This window comes from Oncorhynchus gorbuscha, linkage group LG07 (assembly GCF_021184085.1).
Source record: "Oncorhynchus gorbuscha isolate QuinsamMale2020 ecotype Even-year linkage group LG07, OgorEven_v1.0, whole genome shotgun sequence".
NCBI classification, from domain to species: Eukaryota; Metazoa; Chordata; class Actinopteri; order Salmoniformes; family Salmonidae; genus Oncorhynchus; species Oncorhynchus gorbuscha.
Window position 1 is genome coordinate 52,103,946 of NC_060179.1, and position 24,481 is coordinate 52,128,426.

At 44.9% G+C, this 24,481-nt stretch overlaps 1 protein-coding gene, 1 long non-coding RNA gene and 1 pseudogene across 6 annotated transcripts in view; 1 reads left to right on the plus strand and 2 right to left on the minus strand.

Annotated features, from left to right (window-relative positions):
• On the minus strand, positions 1–16,884 carry LOC124039998 (annotated as a pseudogene). Its single transcript, XR_006839667.1, has 10 exons — positions 16,712–16,884; positions 9,080–9,333; positions 8,678–8,872; positions 8,456–8,560; positions 8,101–8,113; positions 6,980–7,113; positions 3,977–4,062; positions 1,420–1,543; positions 1,266–1,336; positions 1–1,176 (listed from the first exon to the last, which is right to left on the minus strand). The product of XR_006839667.1 is annotated as a palmitoyltransferase ZDHHC16B-like (transcript).
• On the minus strand, positions 7,406–8,075 carry LOC124039999. The gene is made up of 3 exons (XR_006839668.1): positions 8,024–8,075; positions 7,532–7,891; positions 7,406–7,463 (listed from the first exon to the last, which is right to left on the minus strand). It is a non-coding gene; the product is annotated as an uncharacterized LOC124039999 (long non-coding RNA).
• The window catches only part of vps35l (VPS35 endosomal protein sorting factor like), a 15,222-nt gene continuing 6,915 nt past the window's right edge, over positions 16,175–24,481 (plus strand). The window contains exons 1-14 of one of the 4 annotated variants that reach the window (XM_046356675.1): positions 16,175–16,322; positions 17,502–17,601; positions 17,926–18,111; positions 18,340–18,459; positions 18,567–18,591; positions 18,724–18,803; positions 18,906–19,034; positions 19,127–19,211; positions 19,370–19,426; positions 19,502–19,625; positions 20,492–20,539; positions 20,642–20,735; positions 20,970–21,170; positions 22,767–22,813. In XM_046356675.1, coding sequence (XP_046212631.1) covers positions 18,022–18,111; positions 18,340–18,459; positions 18,567–18,591; positions 18,724–18,803; positions 18,906–19,034; positions 19,127–19,211; positions 19,370–19,426; positions 19,502–19,625; positions 20,492–20,539; positions 20,642–20,735; positions 20,970–21,170; positions 22,767–22,813 — 1,100 coding nt within the window. In that variant the 5' untranslated portion in view covers positions 16,175–16,322; positions 17,502–17,601; positions 17,926–18,021. Of the gene's footprint in view, positions 16,323–17,090; positions 17,149–17,501; positions 17,602–17,925; positions 18,112–18,339; positions 18,460–18,566; positions 18,592–18,723; positions 18,804–18,905; positions 19,035–19,126; positions 19,212–19,369; positions 19,427–19,501; positions 19,626–20,491; positions 20,540–20,641; positions 20,736–20,969; positions 21,171–22,766; positions 22,814–24,481 lie in introns of those variants that run through there. The other 3 variants (XM_046356672.1, XM_046356673.1, XM_046356674.1) reach the window with 3 other exon arrangements.

Consider the following 24,481-nt stretch of genomic DNA (forward strand, 5'->3'; position numbering starts at 1 on the left):
TTCACAGTCTCCAAAAACAATATTTTATATTAACCAATACAAGCTAATATCAAAAGCAAATGACACAGACATGCGGTGTACAATAATGGAGCACAGCTCCTATTAGTCATGTCACAGCAGTGAGGACATTTTTTCACTATGGCAACCAGGTAGCCCCTTCCTACTGTAACAGGCTGGCTAATTATAGAAATATCCCCTGACCATTATAAATCTAAATGGTGGCCAAACACAAGACCGGTTGGGAGGAAGTCTGATGCATTCAAGCGCTTTTAACCATGTTAAGTGTTCTTAAAAGATGGCTACTGGGGAAATCCATTACCATATGTGATGGGGGCGAGATAATTAATGGACAATGTTAGAAATGTCATATTCCAGTAAAACTGTACTTTGCATTAGTGCCTGATAAACAAATGTTAAAGATTTAACTTCACACGGCACGTTACGAATCTTTTGAAAATTCCTAATACGCTTATGTAGATGTTTTGTCACATACACCGGATAGGTTCAGTGAAATGTGTCGTTTTTTACATGGTCGACCATAGTATTACATCACCCCTGGATATTGACTGGGGCACTGCTCAGTAATATGAGCACCATGTTCTAACTAGAGCCTGAACGATAATATGAATAGTTTATGGAAGTCTGTCAAAAAGTCTCCAGACTACTCACCCCTAGATGGAGAATGGCCAAGGTGTGTGGTTATCTAGCTCTAACCTAGTCATTGGTGAAAAGCTCTTTGTTGGCACTGAAAAAGTCCTAACTGCTTTTTCTGTGACTTCAGTACAATTAAAAAGTACACATTGTCATCTTTGGACAACATACCTACCAGTACAAAAAAAAACAATCAGTTCACAAGACAGGACGACAGTTGAAAAAAGACAGTTCACATGACAGTGACTGGAGTGCAGATTAAGGTCCCCTGACATACGGGTCACTATCAAGCCCAAACGGTCTACTCCTCAGAGGCTAAGAGAAGTCCTCTGTTCACTCCACCATCCAGGTGCCAGTAGTGATTCTGGGCCATAGTGTAGAGATGAGAAACTGGCCAGCAGCAGTGAGTAGTGAGGTTAGATGGTCATTGGGTCTCTTCTGGTGAGAGCCTGAGGGAATTCCCATACCAGTCCGTCTTCATGGGGAGTGTGACTAGACGGCAGGAGGACTCTGGTCAACCAGTGACTGTGAGAAGAGGAAGTCAAACCAACTCTAAGAAGAATCATTTAGGTTTCACAACAGTCTAGAAGTTTGTGGTGATCTGGAAGGCTTACCTGGTCTCCTCCACACCAAACAACACTTTCCAATTGTTTATTTTCCCATAATGGTATGGATTTCGGAACACCTTACAAGAGAGAAACAGGCGTTACTTGCTAATTCCAAACTGGTACACAGTGTTGATATTTGAGTAAATCCAATAAACCTCACCTTTCCTTTCTCCTTTAAGCGTCTGACCTCTTTCTTGTTGATGTGTCTCTCCACGCTGGTCTCTCCTAGGGTGATGAGGATAGCATGCCACAGTGTCAGACCTCCCAGAGCTACTGCCACCGAACTGCAGGGAGGGGAAAAAAACGGCAGTCATGATCATGATTGTATTAAACTAGATTCAAGATAAAAAGGTATAATTTGAGAATATGAACAAAAGTATGTGGACACCTGCTCGTCGAACATTTCATTCCAAAATCATGGGCGTTAATGTGGAGTTGGTCCACCCGTTGCTGCTATAACAGCCTCCACTCTTCTGAGAAGGCTTTCCACTAGATGTTGGAGACTTGCTTCAATTTAGCCACAGGAGCGTTAGTGAGCACTGACATTGGGTGATTAGGCCTGGCTCGCAGTCGGTGTTCCAATTAATCCTGGTGGGGTTGAGGTCAGGGCTCTGTGCAGGCCAGTCAAGTTCTTCCACAGCGATCTAGACAAAACATTTCTGTATGGACCGCACTTTGTGCATGGGGGAATTGTCATGCTGAAACAGGAAAGGGCCTTCCCTAAACTGTTACCACAAAGTTGTCATGCTGTAGCATTAAGATTTCCTTTCACTGGAACTAAGGGGCCTAGTCCGAAACATGAAAAACAGCCCCAGACCATTATTCCTCCTCCACCAAACTTAACAGTTGCACTACGTATTCGGGCAGGTAGCAATCTCCGGGAATCCGCCAAACCCAGATCCGTCCATCGGACTATGGTAAAGTGTGATTCCGCTTGTGTGCGATTGCTCGGCCATGGAAGCCCATTTCATTAAGCTCCCGACGAACAGTTCTTGTGCTGATGTTGCTTCTTGAGGCAGTTTGAACTCGGTAGTGAGTGTTGCAACCGAATACAGGCAATTTATACGAGCTTCAGCACTCGTAGTCCCGTTCTGTGGGATTGTGTGGCCTACCACTTTGCGGCTGAGCCGTTGTTGATCCTAAATGTTTCCTAGATGTTTCCACTTCACAATAACATAACTTACGGTTGACCGGGGAAGCTCTAGCAGGGCAGAAATGACTTGTTAGAAAGGTGGCATCCTAAGACGGTGCCACGTTGAAAGTCTCTGAGCTCTTCCGTAAGGCCATTCTATTGCAAATGTTTTTCTATGGAGATTGCATGGCTGTGTGCTCGATTTTATACACATGTCAGCAACAGGTGTGGCTGAAATAGCCAAAATCCACTCGTTTGAAGGGGTGTCCACATACTGTCATATATATATACAGTGGGGCAAAAAAGTATTTAGTCAGCCACCAATTGTGCATGTTCTCCCACTTAAAAAGATGAGGCCTGTAATTTATCATCATAGATACACTTAAAATATGACAGACAAAATTAGAAGAAAAAAAATCCAGAAAATCACATTGTAGGATTTTTAATTAATGTATTTGCAGATGGTGGAAAATAAGTATTTGGTCAATAACAAAAGTTTATCTCAATACTTTGTTATATACACTTTGTTGGCAATGACAGAGGTCAAATGTTTTCTGTAAGTCTTCACCAGGTTTTCACACACTGGCTGGTATTTTGGCCCATTCCTCCAGGCAGATCTCCTCTAGAGCTGTGATGTTTTGGGGCTGTTGCTGGGCAACACAGACTTTCAACTCCCTCCAAAGATTTTCTATGGGGTTGAGATCTGGAGACTGGCTAGGCAACTCCAGGATCTTGAAATGCTTCTTACAAAGCCTCTCCTTCGTTGCCCGGGCGGTGTGTTTGGGATCATTGTCATGCTGAAAGACCCAGCCACGTTTCATCTTCAATGCCCTTGCTGATGGTAGGCTTTGTTACTTTGGTCCCAGCTCTCTGCAGGTCATTCACTAGGTCACCCCGTGTGGTTCTGGGATTTTTGCTCACCGTTCTTGTGATCATTTTGACCCCACAGGGTGAGATCTTGCGTGGAGCCCCAGATCGAGGCAGATTATCAGTGGTCTTGTATGTCTTCCATTTCCGAATAACTTCTCCCACAGTTGATTTCTTCAAACCAAGCTGCTTACCGATTGCAGATTCAGTCTTCCCAGCCTGGTGCAGGTCTAACAATTTTGTTTCTGGTGTCCTTTGACAGCTCTTTGGTCTTGGCCATAGTGGAGTTTGGAGTGTGACTGTTTGAGGTTGTGGACAGGTGTCTTTTATACTGATAACAAGTTCGAACAGGTGCCATTAATACAGGTAACGAGTGGAGGACAGAGGAGCCTCTTAAAGAAGAAGTTACAGGTCTGTGAGAGCCAGAAATCATGCTTGTTTGTAGGTGACCAAAAAGAAAATACTTATTTTCCACCATAATTTGCAAATAAATTCATGAAAAATCCTACAATGTGATTTTTTAAATTTTCATTTTGTCTGTCATAGTTGAAGTGTACCTATGATGAAAATTACAGGCCTCATCTTTTTAAGTGGGTAAACTTGCACAATTGGTGGCTGACTAAATACTTTTCTGCCCCACTGTATATAGTGTACACAGATCAGCCATAGCGGTTGACGTCAACAACAACTTTTTTTTAAAGTTACAAATGTGTCTCACCTTGTTAGCACCCAAATGAAAATGACACTCTTGTGGACCATCTTTTCTCTGAAGGAAAACAGTGGTGGTGGCGTCTGATAGTAGCTCTAGACGGAAAGCAAAACCATGTGAAAAAAAACATCCATGTACAGCAGTTGTAACTAGTAAATGTGATGCCACTGAGTATTCTACAGGATTGAACAACCAACCACAAAAAGGCTAACAGGAAACATCCACAGTCCTCCAATTGCAACGGGTGGCAAAGAAGCAAAATACAAAATGCCAAGTCTATAGCCATTCACAGCCAAGGGACCTAAAAAATAACTACTAATCACAGGGGACTGTGCCTGACTTGAGGAGAGGACTGCGGTCTCACTGGGCAGTGAAACATGGCCGACTCCATGCCAGTGTAGGTTGATAATAGTATTGGTATCTCAGATTGTGAGAATTGCCAGAAAAAACTTGGGAGGAAGTCTGATGTCTGACATACTCTTTACATTTATCAAAACCATAGGAGAAAATGGAAATGTTAAGCCCTTTTAGAGCTACCTATACATGCCTCCTGTAAGACCCTATGATCGGTGAACCATACATGATACAGACAACATCTGGGTGTGATTATACTCCTTATAGTGTGCTATAAAACATGTATGTCTTGATTTTAGGGCTCTAGAATGGCGCAGCAGTCTAAGGCACTGCATCTCAGTGCTAGGGTTTGGCCGTCATTGTAAATAAGAATTTGTTCTTAACTAACTTGCCTAGATAAAAAAAAGGTTCAATAAAAAAATATATATTTTTAAGTTTGGACATTAATTTATTCAACACAAAAAATGATTATCTTCCTATTTTCTTTATTACAACTAAACGGCATGTTATAAAAGGGTCCAGATAACTTTTGTGATTTCATGTTTGAGAAACTAACCCCAAACATCAAATTACTTCCTCATCCTCGTGTAGTATGGGTGGCCCCCATACCATAAGGCTCCAAAAATCGCCCAAATACGTTTATTTTAGAAACAGCAAAGCTCTCAGTATGGTGATGCAGGTCTTTAGAAGTACACGTGAAATTGTGTCAATCCAAAACTTTATCCGCAACACTATATTCCGTGTTGCGTGACTCGAGCAGTTCCCCTATCCAACTGTTCCAGTCTCTGTGTAGCCTGCTGCTACAGGTAACTGCCAAAATAAAGGAAACACCAACATAAACATCTTACTAGGGCGTTGGGACACCTCGACCCACCCAGAACAGCTTCAATGCGCCTTGGCATAGATTCTACAAGTCTGGAAGCACCCCAAGCTTTCAATATACTTTGTAACCCGAATGTGTCCTTTATTTCAGCAATTACCTGCCGAGTGGACGGAGAGGTATCGCTAGAGTCGCAACAAAATGGAATAGAACTTTGCGGATAAAGTTCGGAATGACAATTTCATGTGTACAACATTTAAAGACCTGCATCACTACAATGAAGGACATCTTTTTGTGGTTTTGGAGCCTCTGTTCGTGTTTCTTCAGGCCCCATACTACAAATTGAGAATAAGGAAGTGATTTGCTGTTTGGGGTAAGTTTCTGAAAAACGTGAAATCATGACAAAGGTGTCTGGACCCTTCTAGAACATGCCATTTTACAATCAAAAATAGAGAATTGGTTGTGAAAAGTAAAACTTGTCCTTTAAAAGACATTGTTTGGAACAATATACTCTACAAGTACCAACAATGCTGGTGTGGAGTCGCCCACATATAAAACCCCATACTATACAGGGAGATGATTGCCAAATTGTTGTCAATTAAATGTTGATTGTTAATTGACAGTGAGACCCATCACTGCCCAGTGGACCTTCACAGCCTGTCAGTCTGTACTACCTGACCAAAAAAAGAAGAACTTTGAAAATCTATTTTTTGAGTGCGGACCCTCTACAAGTTAATTCCGGTCAACGCACCAGTTCTGAGTTCAGTGGTTTCAAGAACCTTTCGTAGTACCAGGCCAGTCATGAGCTCAAGGAGACTGAGGAGCAGTCCGTGCCCTACTCCCATCACTGGCTCCCCCTGTGGCTTCCACACTGCGGTGGAAGCGCTAGTGGAACAATGGCAATTCATACAATGGCTGCATCCCGAATGCCACTTTATTCCCTATGGAGTGCGCTACGTTTGACCAGGGCCCACAAGGCTCTAGTCAAAAGTAGTGGACTACATAGGGAATAAAGTGCCATTTGGGACACACCCACAGCTTCAGTCAAGTTGGTGCACTTGACTAGCTCAATCACAACTCATAATGCTAAGGGAAACTATATGCTAGACGTGTTATAGGGCCAGGGTGATTATTATAGAACGGTACCTCCCATCTTCTATGTAGCTAAAAAAAGAACACGTGTCATACGTCAGAGCGATTGAAACACTAAAAAAAAGAGACATCTTCAAACAGTGAGGTGTTGGCTCAGAGCCATAGGATCTATTACTATATAAACTCCCAACTTGCCATGAATGATTGGTGTGAGAACAGTAAGTGGTCTTGAGCCTGGAGGCTTTAGATTACATAAGAAACAATCTGACTGGTTATATACACAACGGCATCCAGTTGTCTGCACACCACCAGCCTTCTCAGTGGACATGAAGATAAACAAGTGTATTACATTGCCGTTAACGTGTCATGTGATCCGATGTCCTTGATCCCTACACGTTGTGGTCTGTTCGCCGTCCTTGCTCGGCTGCCGCCTGTCTTTTCAGCTAAACTAGCGGCAGTGAACTTTACACAGCCTGCTCAGAATGTAAGGCCTTTCGCTCACCTCTCTGAAAAGACCATGCCATATATCTAGCACATAAGAGAAGGAAAAATGTGGCACAGACATGCCAGACTCTAACCAAACAGTCACGAACCAAGCAGCCTCATTCAATCAGGGTGTTTGGGTCACATGTCAATAACAAGACATGATTACATTACATGGATGGCAGTGCTCAGAATACTATTTGAAAGTCAGTGTCAAGCCTCCTAGAATCTCTTAAGAAGTTGACATTCTTGGTCTGCCTCACCTCGACAGCGTTGTAGGCCTCTATGAACATGTCTTTGCAGCTGACGCTGCAGTACATGCAGCCCATGGTCATGTACAGGCAGAAGGAGAAAAAGTAGCGGTGGTTGAAGTGGCCCACACAGTTGTTGAGCCAGGCTAGCATCACAAGGCAAGTTAAGGTCAAAGTTAATGAGGCAGATCTAACAAAAGATGGAGGAAGGCAATATGATTTAACTGTATGACTGCCTGCCCCCCCCCCCCGGGGTTTTACAATGCTGTAAAACATATAGTTTTAAAGGAATCTGAGAGATGAGATGTTTGTTGGTCTCGACTGAAAGAGAGCTCCAGTGTGATTGGCCATGGACTAGAGCTATCCAGTGTGATTGATCCATAGAGCTATCAGTGTGATTGAGCCATGGATAGAGCACCAGTGGATTGATGCCATGGAAGAGCTATCCAGTGTGATTGACCTGTGCCATGGACTAGAGCTATCCAGTGTGATTGACCTGTGATTGACCTGTGCCATGGACTAGAGCTATCCAGTGTGATTGACCATGGTGCCAGTGTGATTGACCTGTGCCATGGACTAGAGCTATCCAGTGTGATTGACCTGTGCCATGGACTAGAGCTATCCAGTGTGATTGACCTGTGCCATGGACTAGAGCTATCCAGTGTGATTGACCTGTGCCATGGACTAGAGCTATCCAGTGTGATTGACCTGTGCCATGGACTAGAGCTATCCAGTGTGATTGACCTGTGCCATGGACTAGAGCTATCCAGTGTGATTGACCTGTGCCATGGACTAGAGCTATCCAGTGTGATTGACCTGTGCCATGGACTAGAGCTATCCAGTGTGATTGACCTGTGCCATGGACTAGAGCTATCCAGTGTGATTGACCTGTGCCATGGACTAGAGCTATCCAGTGTGATTGACCTGTGCCATGGACTAGAGCTATCCAGTGTGATGGACTAGAGCTATCCAGTGTGATTGACCTGTGCCATGGACTAGAGCTATCCAGTGTGATTGACCCTGTGCCATGGACTAGAGCTATCCAGTGTGATTGACCTGTGCCATGGACTAGAGCTATCCAGTGTGATTGACCTGTGCCATGGACTAGAGCTATCCAGTGTGATTGACCCAGCCATGGTGATTATCCTGATTGACCTGTGCCATGGACTAGAGCTATCCAGTGTGATTGACCAGTGTGATTGACCTGTGCCATGGACTAGAGCTATCCAGTGTGATTGACCTGTGCCATGGACTAGAGCTATCCAGTGTGATTGACCTGTGCCATGGACTAGAGCTATCCAGTGTGATTGACCTGTGCCATGGACTAGAGCTATCCAGTGTGATTGACCTGTGCCATGGACTAGAGCTATCCAGTGTGATTGACCTGTGCCATGGACTAGAGCTATCCAGTGTGATTGACCTGTGCCATGGACTAGAGCTATCCAGTGGAGGTGTTTTATTTCTTAATGACATCATTTGATGACTGACAGAGTCTTTAACTTACGTATTGCAGATGCTGCAGTGGTGAGTTCTGGCTGGTTTGGGCACAATGCATTTTTTACAGATGGACACTGACGGTGTATCACTTTTAACCTGAGAAACAACAATCCGAAAAAAAGCATGAAGTTATTTCAGAATCAAGCCTATAGCCTGTCTTCCTAGTATTTCCCCAAAACAGTTTTCGTGCAGGCATTGGAGCGGGCACCTCACCTGTGGTGGGTGTCCAGGGGAGGTGGTGGTGGCCTTATAGTAGTGGAAGAGGACCATCATGAGGACCCAGTGGCCGTAAGTGAGGTGCCAGACGATCCACTGCAGTGGGTAGGTGTTGAGGATGACAGGCAGCAGGCACAGGTAGACAATGACCAGCACAGAGCTGGTGAGGGCAATCACCAGGCACACAAACACCTGGGAACAGAAGAGAGGGGCACGAACAGAGGGAGGAACTCATGAGGGTACGTGAAAGGTGAAAATACTGTGAGAAATAGAATAGCAAAACGGGGTAATGTAACCGAACATGGGAGATTTGATTAACTGGCCTACATTTAATGAAATACAATAAAAACACAAATATTTGACTGTACATCTACACAGAAAATTGAGCCATTTACTTACAACCCCAAACCAGCGAGTCACATTGTCGACTATCCAGTAGACGGGCTCAAAGACACAGTCCAGGCAGGTGTCAGAGTTGGTAAGGCTGTTGAAGTAGAGGGAGTTGAGCAGCAGCTTCCAGTAGCTCCACAGCTCTCGTAGCTTCCTCTGGGGCTTGCTGGGTCGACCCCCTCGCTTAGGGCACAGCCGGCACCAGCGCAGGCACAGACGCATCATCCTGGAGAACTGCCACCTCCAGCTGCGCATGCCCCCGCCTTCCACACACACGCGGACAGACACACAACACAGAAGCAGGTGAAAAACTACTACGACCAGGAAGAACAACTTGGAATGTGCGGTCATCCATATCGCAGATGATATCATCATGGTCACGCTTTCCTTTGGGGATATAATACCCACGGTCGAGTGGCAACACTCACAGCTCGACATATACTACGACCTCGGAGACCCAGGTTCAATTGCCACATCCACCCATCCTACAACGCCTCCTCTCCTCATCAAGCTCCCCCTTCAAATTCTTATCTGTCTGAATAATCTAATGCCTGAATAAAACATGAATAAAATACAAAGAGGGTGGAATTCCACTCTCCCCCCAACCCCCAAAAACACCCTCATCTCAATTAAATGCTGCAACCCCCCCCCCCTCCAAGAAAAGACTATTGTCTGAGACAGACAAGAACCAAATCTATGTCTTTAAAAAAACTAATCAAGAGAGACTCCTGCTCAGCGCATGGTCTTCCTCTCCACAGAGCAAAGTCAAGGCATTAAAGTAATTAAATCCAGCTGAGTGCTGTTTCCATTGGAGCCAAAGGACGCATTAGGCATGCCCAGAAAATAGGACAGGGCTATCAGGTAATAAGTGTGCCCACTCTCACAGAACTTCTAATGTTAATAATGCATGAGAAATACAGTTCTGTGGCTGAGCCTTCCATAGAAAGACCTTGGGAATGCAAAACCGGTAACCTTATAAAGACACCAAAAGCCCAAGGATGAATTTCCTTAGATAGGAATAAGTGGACACCGGAGCACCAAGGCTCTCCAGAATGCTAAGGCCATACACATTTTATAAAATGTGATTTCTTTTTTTGAAAAGTGAGCGGAGCGAGCGAATCAAAAAAAATATAGCTGAGAGCAGCAATGAACGGGGTTCACAGAATAACAGAAAGGACAAGATTAGTTGGATAAAGCAAGCACTTTCATGTAGGACAGGGGTGGGCAATTTCATTGGTGTCACAGTTTTGCCTCAGCCCCAGCTAACACACCTGACTCCACAATCACCTAATCATTATCTTCAGATTAGAATGCAATTTGATTAATCAGCTGTGTTTGCAAGGGATAGAGAAAAAGTGACACCAATCAGGCCCTCGAGGACTGAGTTGCCCACCCCTGATGTAGGAACTATCTTCCTTTATGTGCAATCAGTGAAAACATTACAATGTTTCTCTCTCAATACCACAAGGATGACAAGTGGATTTAGTCTAGTGCTGTAGGTTAGTTTTCTTAAAGTTATTACTTAATGTATTCAGTTTATTTATAAATAAACTCAGAAAACAAAAAAACATCCCTTTCTCAGGACCCTGTCTTTCAAAGAGAATTTGTAAAAATCCAAATAACTTCACAGATCTTCATAGTGAAGGGTTTAAACACTGTTTCCCATGCTTGTTCAATGAAGCATAAACAATTAATGAACATGCACCTGTAGAACAGTCGTTAAGACACTAACAGCTTACAGACGGTAGGCAATTAAGGTCAGAGTTATGAAAACTTAGGACACTAAAGAGGCCTTTCTACTGACTTTGAAAAACACACAAAAAAAGATGCCCAGGGTCCCTGCTCATCTGCGAGCACGTGCCTTATGCATGCTGCAAGGAGGCATGAGGACTGCAGATGTGGCCAGGGCAAAAAAATTGCAATGTCCATACTGTGAGACTCCTAAGACAGAGCTACAGGGAGACAGGACCGAGAGCTGATCATCCTCACAGTGGCAGATCACGTGTAACACCACCTGCACAGGATCGATACATCCAAACATCACACCTGCGGGACAGGTACAGGATGGCAACAACTGCCCGAGTTACAACAGGAACGCACAATCCCTCCATCAGTGCTCAGACTGTCCACAATAGGTTGAGAGAGGCTGGACTGCGGGCTTGTAGGCCAGTTGTAAGTCAGGTCCTCACTAGACATCACCAGCAACAACGTCGCCTATGAGCACAAACCCACCGTCGCTGGACCAGACCGGACAGGCAAAAAAAATGCTCTTCACTGACGAGTGAAATGCTTACTTACAAGCCCTTAACCAACAATGCAGTTTTAAGAAAACACCCCAAAAATGTAAGAATAACAAATAATTCAAGAGCAGCAGTAAATAACAAGTGGGGCTACAGTGAGGGAAAAAAGTATTTGATCCCCTGCTGATTTTGTACGTTTGCCCACTGACAAAGAAATGATCGGTCTATGATTTTAATGGTAGGTATATTTGAACCATGAGAGACAGAATAACAACAAAAAAAATCCAGAAAAGCTCATGTCAAAAATGTTATAAATTGATTTGCATTTTAATGAGGGAAATAAGTATTTGACCCCCTCTCAATCAGAAAGATTTCTGACTCCCAGGTGTCTTTTATACATACAGGTAACGAGCTGAGATTAGGAGCACCTTCTTAAAGGGAGTGAATGCTGCCTATGACCCCAAGAACTCCATCCCCACCGTCAAACATGGAGGTGGAAACATTATGCTTTGGAGGTGTTTTTCTGCTAAGGGGACAGGACAACTTCACCGCATCAAAGGGACGATGGACGGGGCTATGTACCGTCAAATCTTGGGTGAGAACCTCCTTCCCTCAGCCAGGGCATTGAAATTGGGTCGTGGATGGATATTCCAGCATGACAATGACCCAAGGCAACAAAGGAGTGGCTCAAGAAGAAGCACATTAAGGTCCTGGGGTGGCCTAGCCAGTCTCCAGACCTTAATCCCATAGAAAATCTGTGGAGTTGCCAAACATCAGCCTCGAAACCTTAATGACTTGGAGAAGATCTGCAGAGAGGAGTGGGACAAAATCCCTCCTGAGATGTGTGCAAACCTGATGGCCAACTACAAGAAACGTCAGACCTCTGTGATTGCCAACAAGGGTTTTGCCACCAAGTACTAAGTCATGTTTTGCAGAGGGGTCAAATACTTATTTCCATCATTATCAATTTATAACATTTTTGACATGCGCTTTTCTGGATTTTTGTTGTTGTTATTCTGTCTCTCACTGTTCAAATAAACCTACCATTAAAATGATAGACTAATCATTTCATTGTCAGTGGCAAACGTACAAAATCAGCAGGGGATCAAATACTTTTTCCCCTCACTGTATATACAGGGGGTACCGGTACAGAGTAGGTAGAGTTGTTAAAGTGACTATGCAGAGATGATAACAGAGTAGCAGTAACGTAGAAGGGGGGGGGGGGGCAATGCAAATAGTTTGCGTAGCCATTTGATTAGATGTTCAGGAGTCTTACAGCTTGGGGGAAGAAGCTGTTTCGAAGCCTCTTGGATCTAGACTTGGAGCTCCGGTACCGTTTGTCGTGCGGTAGCAGGGAGAACAGTCTATGACTAGGGTGGCTGGAGTCGTTGACAATTTTAGGGCCTTCCTCTGACACCGCCTGGTGTAGAGGTCCTGGATGGCAGGAAGCTTGGCCCCGGTGATGTACTTGGAGACGTACGCGCTACCCTCTGTAGTGCCTTGTGGTCGTATGCCGAGCAATTGCCATACTAGGCAGTGATGCAAACTGTCAGGATGCTCTCCAGGGTGCAGCTGTAAAACCTTTTGAGGATCTGTGGACCCATACCAAATATTTTCTCCTGAGGGGGAAAATAGGTTTTGTCGTACCGTCTTCACGACTGTCTTGGTGTGGTTCGACCATGTTAGTGATGTGGACGCCAAGGAACTTGTAGCTCTCAACCTGCTCCACTACAGCCCCATCGATGAGAATAGGGTTGAGAGAAATGTTTACCGTTTTTAATGATATCGGAGTGAGTGTGACTAAGAAAAATCAATGGGGGCTCCCCGGTCAGTAATTCAACCATGATTACTACAAGTTTAGACAGCTGGCTCGACTAATTGACCAATCAAAATTGTTTTAGCTTACATGGGCTAATTGAGTGAATGTCAGTGACTGACATAAGAGATGTTGCTGCTGATGCACAACCACATTTCAAAATTGCACTTTATGTATTCTACGATTGTAACTCAACAGCAAGTTGAGACCCAGACAGTTCAGCATAATTATTTTTAAAGGGGTGGCCACCAGTTGCCCATCCCTGCTGTATAGCAACCTTAGTTCAACGCCTAGCAAGCTAATCATGATATTTTAGGAGAGACTAAAATACACTGCTCTAAAAAATAAAGGGAAAACTTAAACAACAATGTAACTCCAAGTCAATCACACTTCTGTGAAATCAAACTGCCCACTTAGGAATCAACACTGATTGACAAATTTCACATGCTGTTGTGCAAATGGAATAGACAACAGATGGAAATTATAGGCATTTAGCAAGACACCCCCAATAAAGGAGTGGTTCTGCAGGTAGTGACTACAGACCACTTTTCAGTTCCTATGCTTCCTGGCAGATGTTTTGGTCACTTTTGAGTGCTGGCGGTGCTTTCACTCTAGTGGTAGCATGAGACGGAGTCTACAACCCACACAAGTGGCTCAGGTAGTGCAGCTCATCCAGGATGGAACATCAATGCGAGCTGTGGCAAGAAGGTTTGCTGTGTCTGTCAGCGTAGTATTCAGAGCATGGAGGCGCTACCAGGAGACAGGCCAGTACATCAGGAGACGTGGAGGAGCCGTAGGAGGGCAACAACCCAGCAGCAGGACCGCTACCTCCGCCTTTGTGCAAGGAGGAGCACTGCCAGAGCCCTGCAAAATGACCTCCAGCAGGCCACAAATGTGCATGTGTCTGCTCAAACGGTCAGAAACAGACTCCATGAGGGTGGTATGAGGGCCCGACGTCCACAGAGAACACCAAGATTGGCAAATTCGCCACTGGCACCCTGTGCTCTTCACAGATGAAAGCAGGTTCACACTGAGCACGTGTAACAGATGTGACAGTCTGGAGACGCCGTGGAGAACATTCTGCTGCCTGCAACATCCTCCAGCATGACCGGTTTGGCGGTGGGTCAGTCGTGGTGTGGGGTGGCATTTCTTTGGGGGGCCGCACAGCCCTCCATGTGCTCGCCAGAGGTAGCCTGACTGCCATTAGGTACCGAGATGAGATCCTCAGACCCCTTGTGAGACCATATGCTGGTGCGGTTGGCCCTGGGTTCCTCCTAATGCAAGACAATGTTAGACCTCATGTGGCTGGAGTGTGTCAGCAGTTCCTGCAAGAGGAAGGCATTGATGCTATGGACTGGCCCGCCCGTTCCCCAGACCTGAATCCAATTGAGCATATCTGGGACATCATGTCTCGCTCCATCCACCAACACCACGTTGCACCACAGACTGTCCAGGAGTTGGAGGATGCTTTAGTCCAGGTCTGGGAGGAGATCCCTCAGGAGACCATCCACCACCTCATCAGGAACATGCCCAGGCGTTGTAGGGAGGTCATACAGGCAAGTGTAGGCCACACACACTACTGAGCCTCATTTTGACTTGTTTTAAGGACATTACATCAAAGTTGGATCAGCCTGTAGTGTGGTTTTCCACTTTAATTTTGAGTGTGACTCCAAATCCAGACCTCCATGGGTTGATAAATTTGATTTCCATTGATAATTGTGTGATTTTGTTGTCAGCACATTCAACTATGTAAAAAAAAAGCATTTAATAAAAGTATATATTTAATTCAGATCTAGGATGTGTTATTTTGGTGTTCCCTTTATTTTTTTGAGCAGTGTATAAAGTTCAGCCATAATCCAAAAGGGAATGTTGTGTCTCTCTTTAATGGAAGCTTGAGGATATTCATTTTCTTATAAATCGTGCAATTTCTCAGTACAACTTTTCAACCACAAAAAAAAAAGTTCAGAAAAGTGAAGAGGGGAATCTGTTAAACACGTAAATGTGTTTGGCCTGATAATCATTTATTAGTGCTGGGACCGTCACTGTGGCCAGCCGCTTGGCCTTCAACACTGCCCCTCTGTTGTTATTATGCAGAGGGAGTACGTGTGATCTGTATTTACAAGCGGCGCAGATGGAATGAAAGAAATGTCATAATGCCAACAGGTGAACACGAGGTCAACCAGTATGAATGAGATCATTGATCGGCATATGGCAGCATGCCATCAAAGTCATAGAAAGGCCTGTGTGGAACTGGAAAAGAGTAGGGTCAATTTCCAGCCGAATCAACCGGCTGTTGACTACCTCGGCTACCTACTACACTTGCTTTTATTACATTTTTCATTTAACTAGGCAAGTCAGTTAAGAACAAATTCTTATTTACAGTGATGGCCTACCCTGGCCAGGCCCTAACCCCGGACGACGCTGGGCCAATTGCGCGCCGCCCTATGGGACTCCCAATCACAGTCAGTTGTGATACAGCCTGGAATCCAACCAGGGTTTGTAGTGATGCTTCTAGCACTGAGATGCAGTGTCTTAGACCGCTGCACTACTCGGTAGCCAAAGGTAGAGTACAGAGTGACATATTGGAACAAACCCATATAAATATTTTTTAAACATGAGATCAAGCTCTAAACCTGAACAGCACCATCAGAATTTTTTCTCAATCTCAGATTAACCCCTTTAAAATGTATTTAAAAAAAGAACAATTAAGCTCTTTATCTGGGGGGGTAAAAAAATTTTTTTAAGTAAGGCCGAGTAAGCGGTCTCTATGGCAACCCCCAAATCTTCTCAGCTTGGAAATAGTCTCCTCTGCTCTGCCCTGATAATAAGCTTTGCCGTCTGTCCTCGAGACTGGTTTAGCCTCTGTGTCTGCAGCACAGGCCTGGCAATTGGCAAACTGCACAGACTCCAAATGTGTGTTGTTTCTGTTCATTTGTGATCTTTCTATCTCTGGGCAACACTGCCACTGCTGTGTGTCTCTTTACTCCCAATGGAACGTTTTCAGTCCTCAGTTTAGAGATGTGCGCTTGTGTTGACAGCACTGGAACTAGGGAATGATGGAGTTGCTTACTGGGGTCATTATACTGCAGAAAACTGCCTAATTCTACAATCTGAGGGATGCAAATTCGCTGTCAGACATTCACACGTGAAGAGAACAATCAACAAAATAGAATGTTCATCCAGTCACAAATGGACAGTAAGTAGCCATCACATCCTAAAGCATTATATTTATATGATCACACCATCAACGCTGTCAAAATATGTTGAATGTCTGCAGGTGTACAAATAACATAGGCCTAACTACTATTTAGGTCTGTATTTTACAGGGTCAATCTCTGCTGCTGTTGCCGCTGGCTACCACACTGAACAAACAATAGTGTGCGAGCAACGTTAGCCAGCTATAACTACTCCACCTGCCTGGCAATCTTGATAGCAGACTTTTTCACAGGCAGACCCCTACACGAGATTGCAATCGGAGATATATGTCGATATGACGATAATATTGCCAATTATGACGGCTAGCTATAGCTAGCTTGCTAATTACTGACACCATTGATATGTCAATCATCTAAATATTCCACTCACCTTAACGTATCTTCTGAAATGACAGAACCAGCTAGGTTAAATAAATTGCAATTCAACTCATAACTGTGAGATGTTCGCTACACTCAAAGATATTTAGGAAAACATTATAAATCGTGCACCGATGCACTGCAGCCCTTGCTAGCTTGCTTTCATGTATAAAAAAAAATCCTGACGTCGCGCACGCATTGCATCTCGGGAAATTGTGTTTTTTCGTACTCTTCAAAATGTCAATAAAACCGTTCCGTACTGATCTGTTGATCTATTACATTTACGCTAAGCCACCCATCCTTTTTAAAAATGTTATGTTTAATGAGCACTTTAAATAAAATCTGGACAAATCTCTTATTAGAGGAGAAAACTGTGTCGTCTCCAAATTGGTACTACAACCAGGAAGCGTAGACGTCATATGACTGGAGAAAAATGGCTGCTGTGCAGTGGTAAGATGCATCTTTTCTGATCCTAAATCTGTTTTTGGTGTCCTTTAAATCTTTAAGAGTATGAAATTGACATCAAAACAAGATAGCTAGATGCATAAAAAAAAACAAATGAAAATGCGCGTGGTCTGTCTGATCTTGCTGTCATAAGTCACGAGCTGTCAACTTTTAATTTTTTTTTCTTTCTCGATGTCAGCGAGCATAACATTCAGCATCAAAGTACAATCTGAAAAAGAACACACTTCTACGTGCAGGATCCTCATATTTCGTTAATATTGCGCTATGTTTGTATTAATGCAGGTTTATTCCAGAGACTTCTGAGTAAATCAAGCTGTAACATATGTTTTCCGCGACAGGCACTCTCGTGCACGCAGGTATGATTCTGAACTGCAGAGCTGTGGCCTGGAGGTTGCCCCAGTGGAGTTTAGTGACTACCATCCCCTCAAGTCCATCACTGTGAGTAGGGCACTGTATGTTGTTGATGCACACCATATGTGGCAAAGAAATGGATACTTATTGCATGTAGGCGTAATTTCTTCGCATCATCATCATCATTAATGCAAGAGTAAATCATCCTACCATAGAACATGTTTCTAACCACTTGAGCATAGCTCTCTCTCTGTGTGTGTGTGTGTGTGTGTGTGTGTGTGTGTGTGTGTGTGTGTGTGTGTGTGTGTGTGTGTGTGTGTGTGTGTGTGTGTGTGTGTGTGTGTGTGTGTGTGTGTGTGGCCCAGTTGTAAACAACTTGTACACCTCCACCCATCCATACATACCACACAGGTGACAGACTCCAAGTCGCGGAGGGGAGCGCGTAAAGGCAGCACCTCCTCCTCCTCCTCCTCTTCCAGCTCTGTGGCACCAGATCCCCTGAGCTCCATGCTGGATGGAACGGACCCCCTGTCCATGTTTGCTGCAGCCTCTGCCAGCGAGTCCCCTCCAACCCTCTCACAGAGCAGCTCCACTGGGGTGAGTGATTCACTAGGGGTGTGGATAGAATGAAATACTCACTGAGGGATAGATGGGAGGTTTGATAGTGGGACAACGGTGATGGGGGGGTCTGATATTTGTATTGTGTCTCGTTATGGAGGCGTTGTCTCTTAAAAGGATGTTAAAAATAAAGCAACATGCACAATTTCCTCCTTTCTCTCTCTCGCTCTCTTTCACTCAAATATTTCTTTTCTGTGCTCTGTTCAGGACTTGGGTAGAGGAAAGAGGAGGGAGAAGGAGGATGAGGTTGGAGTGGACTTTGAACCGTGGTCATCCAAAAGAGGAGAAATCCTTGCCAGGTTCACTACCACGGAGAAGCTCTCCATTGTGAGCAATGATTATGCTTTAAGATCCCTCAAAGAGAAACATTTTCCCCTTTCCCATCCTCGGTAATGGGACGAAGACTGACTTCTCTCTCTTGTTTCTTTTTACAGAATCTCTTCATGGGCTCAGAGAAAGGTAAGTCTACTCCAACATTTATAGTCTTTGATATACCAGATCCCCTATTCTGAAAGCTTGCTCGATTGAGTCGAGACAACAACAAAAAAACATGCACACGTGCACTGTTGTGGCACTTCTGTCATTCTCCAGGCAAGGCTCCCAGTCTTGCCTCCTCTGCTGTATCGGAGAAGGTGCGAACTCGCCTAGAGGAGCTGGATGACCTGGAAGAGGTAAGTACAGCAGAATGGATCTACAGCCAGAACGTTCTCTCTTGAGTTTTGTTGCCAAGAATGTTAGTGTTTCCGACTCTAATGTTGTGCGTCTGCCGTCAGGGGTCTCAGCGGGAGCTGCTGAATCTGTCCCAGCAGGACTATGTGAACCGTATCGAGGAGCTCAACCAGTCTCTAAAAGAGGCCTGGGCCTCCGACCAGAAGGTCAAGGCCCTCAAGATCGTCATCCAGGTCAGAACTGCAATACTTGTAGCAAATCTATTACAATGATATATATTTACAACGTTATGTTTGTCTTATGTAATTGTATGTGTGTGTCTTAGTGCTCCAAGCTGCTGTCAGACACAGCTGTGATTCAGTTCTACCCAAGCAAGTTTGTCCTCATCACAGACATTCTGGACACCTTTGGTAAGTACTGAGGACTGGCCTGTCACTTCAATTAATAGCAGGGCATTCTATAGTAACCCAGTCACATTTTTCACATTGGATGCTGTAGTGGGTTTTGATTTGTTGTCGGGAAGGGGTCACGTTATTTTAGGTGACCAAAATGTCTCTCTCTCTCTTAGGACGTCTGGTGTATGAGAGGATCTGGTCCATGTGTTCTGACCCTCGCCCCCTACCAGGTATGTCCTGTGTGTCGTGTCGGTGTGTCACACCAAGTGCTCTCTATGGTCCTTCCTTTTTTAAATGTTTTAAAGTTATTATTTATTCAGATCCCTCTCCAGACTCCTTTACAGCTGATGAAGTGAATGACACGGCCAAGGAGACCTGCCTCAACTGGTTCTTCAAAATTGCCTCCATCAGAGAGCTCATCCCACGACTGTATCCTTTATTATACACATCAACTTTCCAGTAGAACACTGAGTTGTTCATGCAAACGTACAGTTACCATATACAGTGAGCTCCAGAAGTATTGGGACAGTGGCACATTGTTTGTTTTTTTTGTCTCTGTACTCCAGCACTTTGGATTTGAAAATAACACAATGACTATGAGTTTAAAGTAAAGACTGTCAGCTTTCATTTTGAGGGTATTTTTAATCCATAGCGGGTGAACCATTTTAAAATGACAACTATTTTGCTACACTCACACACACACACACATTTTAGGGGACAAAAAGTTTTGATACAAATTCACTTAAGTGTATTAAAGTAGTCAAAAGTTTAGAATTTGGTCCCATATTCCTAACATGCAATGATTGCATCAAGCTTGTGACTACAAACTTGTTGGATGCGTTTGCTGTTTTGTTTTTGGTTCCGTTTCAGATGATTTTGTACATAAATTAATGGTAAATCATGTATTGTGCCATTTTTGAGTCACTTTTACTGTAAATAAGAATATAATATATTTCTAAACACTTCTATATTCATGTGGATGCTACAATGATTACGGATAGTTCCACAATGATTACGGATAGTCCTGAATTCATTATGAATAATGATGAGTGAGAACGTTAGACGCACAAATATCATACCCCCCAAGACATGTTAACCTCTCACCATTACAATAACAATTTTTGGGGGGTATGATATGTGTGTGTCTGTTAGCATCATCATTGCTGGAGTACAGAGCCAAACTAACAAACAATGTGTCACTGTCCCAATACCTTTTGGAGCTCACTGTATCTACCTATGTCTCTGATCACATGCTTACACAGTGGTTTGAGTTGAATCCTTGACTCCACATGCAGATATGTCGAGGTAGCTCTCCTGAAGTGTAACCGTTTCTTGACCAAGTGGTTAGTATCCCTCCCATGTTTCCCCCACCTCGCTCTAGCACCACTCTCTCACCCGTCTGGCCGTCCGCTCACTGGTTTCACTCCATCTCTCTGTGTTCTCAGTGGGATCCAGGAGACTGTGCCTCGCCTCACAGCTATGATCCGGGGGATAGGGGACCCCCTGGTGGCCGTGTATGCCCGGGCCTACCTCTGTCGGGTGAGACTGGCTTCCAGAACATATTTTCTCTCAACTCTCTCTCTCTCTCATTGGTTGCCCTCATTTACAGAGATTTCAACCGCCCCTCTTTCTTTTTTCCCCCTGTATTACATTTTGGCTCAGTCATGAGAATGGGATAAATTCTCTCTTCTCCCTCTCTAATCTCCCTATTTTCTTCCTCTACTCGTATCCACCAATCCTCTCTCTCTCTGCATCCATCTCTCTCCGGGCCAGATTGGGATGGAGGTGGCTCCTCACCTGAAGGACAGCCTGAACAAGAACTTCTTTGACCTGCTGGGGACGTTCCGTCAGATCCACGGCGACAGTGTCCAGAACCAGCTGGTCCTGCAGAGGGTGGAGATCCCCATCTACCTGACCCTCTACTCCCCCGCCATCCACTGGATCCTGCAGTGTGTCTCCTACAGAGCACCAGAGGTACATTGCCACCCAGTGTAACACATCCACAGTGGTCCGATAGTATCCACCGATAACAGTTATGTAGTTATTGTATTGGGGATATCCCCATAACAGTCGCTGGCATGTAAACTCAGGGGGGGGGGACGTCCTCTCACTGTCAACTGCGTTTATTTTCTGCAAACTTAACATGTGTAAATATTTGTATGAGCATAACAAGATTCAACAACTGAGACATAAACTGAACAAGTTCCACAGACATATGGAATAAAGTGTCCCTGAACAAAGGGGGGGGTCAAAATCAAAAGTAACAGTCAGTATCTGGTGTGGCCACCAGCTGCATTAAGTACTGCAGTGCATCTCCTCCTCATGGACTGCACCAGATTTTCCAGTTCTTTCCGTGAGATGTTACCCCACTCTTCCACCAAGGCACCTGCAAGTTTACCAGACATTTCTGGGGGGAATGGCCCTAGCCCTCACCCTCCGATCCAACAGGTCGCAGACGTGCTCAATGGGATTGAGATCCAGGCTCTTCGCTGGCCATGGCAGAACACTGACATTCCTGTCTTGCAGAAAATCACGCACAGAACGAGCAGTATGGCTGGTGGCATTGTTATGCTGGAGGGTCATGTTAGGATGAGCCTGCATGAAGGGTACCACATGAGGGAGGAGGATGTCTTCCCTGTAATACACAGCGTTACGATTGCCTGCAATGACAACAAGCTCAGTCCGATGTTGCTGTGACAGACCGCCCCAGACCATGAATGACCCTCCACATCCAAATCGATCCCGCTCCAGAGTACAGGCCTCAGTGTAATGCTCATTCCTTTAACGATAAATGCGAATCCGACCATCACCTCTGGTAAGACAAAACCGCGACTCGTCAGTGAAGAGCACTTTTTGCCAGACCTGTCTGGTCCAGCGACGGTGGGTTTGTGCCCATAGGCGACGTTGTTGCCGGTGATGTCTGGTGAGGATCTGCCTTACAACAGGCCTACAAGCCCTCAGTTCAGCCTCTCTCAGCCTATTGTGGACAGTGAGCACTGATGGAGGGATTGTGCGTTCCTGGTGTAACTCAGGCAGTTGTTGTTGCCATTCTGTACCTTTCCCGCGGGTGTGGTGTTTGGATATACCGATCCTTTGAAGGTGTTGTTACACGTGGTCTGCCACTGCGAGGACGATCAGCTGTCCGTCCTGTCTCCCTGTAGTGCTGTCTTAGGCGTCTCACAGTACGGACATTGCAATTTATTGCACTGGCCACATCTGCAGTCCTCATGCCTCCTTTCAGCATGCCTAAGGCACGTTCACACAGATGATTGGTGTTTTTCAGAGTCAGTAGCAAGGCCTCTTTAGTGTCTTAAGTTTTCATAACTGTGACCTTAATTGCCTACCGTCTGTAAGCTGTTAGTGTCTTAACGACCGTTCTACAGGTGCATGTTCATTAATTGTTTATGGTTCATTGAACAAGCATGGGAAACAGTGTTTAAGCCCTTTACAATTAAAATCTGTGAAGTTATTTGGATTTTTACGAATGACCTTTGAAAGACAGGGTCCTGAGAAAGGGACGTTTCATTTTTTTTTTGCTGAGTTTATTTGACATCCATTGTTCCATTGCAGGCCCTGCTAACTGAGATGATGGAGAGATGCAAAAAGCTTGGGAATAAGTGAGTACCCCTCTACACCAGAGGGATTTCTTTAGAAGCCAGATGCACTGGGTTGCCGTGTGGTGGCACACGTTCCTGTAATACAGATCAAATGTTATTTGTCACATGCTTCATAAACGACAGGTGCAGACAAACAGTGAAAAGCTTACTTATGGGGCCCTTCCCAACAATGCAGAGAGAAAAATAGAGAAATAATTTTAAAAAATTATAACTCTAGGAATAAATACACAGTGAGTCACTAACTTGGCTATTTACATGAGGTACCAGCACTGAGTCGATGTGCAGGGTTACGAGGTTGAGGTAGATATGTAGGTAGGGATAAAGTGACTTGGCAACAGGATAGATAATAAGCTGTAGCAGCAGTGTACGTGATGAGTCAAACGAGTTTGTGCAAAAAGGGTCAATGCAGATAGTCCAGGTAGATATTTGGTGAACTATTTAACTTAACTATTCAGCAGTCTTATGGCTTCGGGGTAGAAGCTGTTCAGGATCCTGTCGGTTCCAGATTTGGTGCGTCGGTACCACTTGTCGTGCGGAAGAAGAGAGTAGAGTCTATGACTTGGGCGGCTTTGACAATTTTTAGGGCCATCATCTGACACCGCCTTGTGTTGAGGTCCTGGATGGCAGGGAGCTCGGCCCTACTGCTGTACTGGTCTGTATGCACTACCTTCTTTAACACTTTGCAATCAGAAGCCAAACAGTTACCATACCAAGCGGTGATGCAGCCAGTCAAGATGCTCTCAATGGTGACGCTGTGTAGGTAGGTGTGTGTGTGTGTGTGTGTGTGGACCATGATAATTCCTTAGTGATGTGGACACGGCGGAACATGAAGCTAACGACCCGCTCCACTACATTCCTGTGGATGAGGGCGTTCTTGGCCCACTGTTTCCTGTAGTCCACGACCATCTCATTTCTCCTGCTGACATTGAGAGAAAGGTTGTTGTCCTGGCACCACACTACCAGGTCTCTGACCTCCTCCCTATAGGCTGTCTCATCGTCGGTGATCAGGCCAACCACCGTTGTGTTGTCAGAAAACGTAATGATTGTGTTGGAGTCGTACGTGGCCAGGTAGTTGTAGGTGAACAGGGAGTACAGGCGGGGATTAAGAATGCACCCCTGAGGGGCCCCTGCGTTGAGGGTCAGCATTGCAGATGTGTTGTTACCTACTTTCACCACCTGGGGAGGCCCATCAGGAAGTACAGGATCCAGTTGCAGAAGGAGGCGTTCGGTCCCAGGGTCCTGAGCTCTGTGATGAGCTTGGAAGGTACTATGGTGTTGAACGCTGAGCTATACTCAATGAACAGCATTCTCAAATAGGTGTTCCTCTTGTCCGAGTGGGAGAGGGCGGTGTGGAGTGCAATAGAGGTTGTGTTATCTGTGGATCTGTTGGGCCGGTATGGGAACTAGAGTGGGTCCAGGGTGTCTTGGATGATGGTGGAACAGCTGGAGCTCTCATGCATGGTTCAGTGTTGCTTGCCTCAGTGTTGCTTGCCTCAAAGTAAGCATAGCCACATTTAGCTTGTCTGGTAGGCTTGTGTCACTGGGCAGCTCGTGGATGGCTTTCCCTTTGTCTGTGGTAGTTTGTGGGGACGACGTCGATGCACTTATTAATGAAGCCGGTGACTGATGTGGTAAACTCCTCAATGTTATCAGATGAATCCCAATACA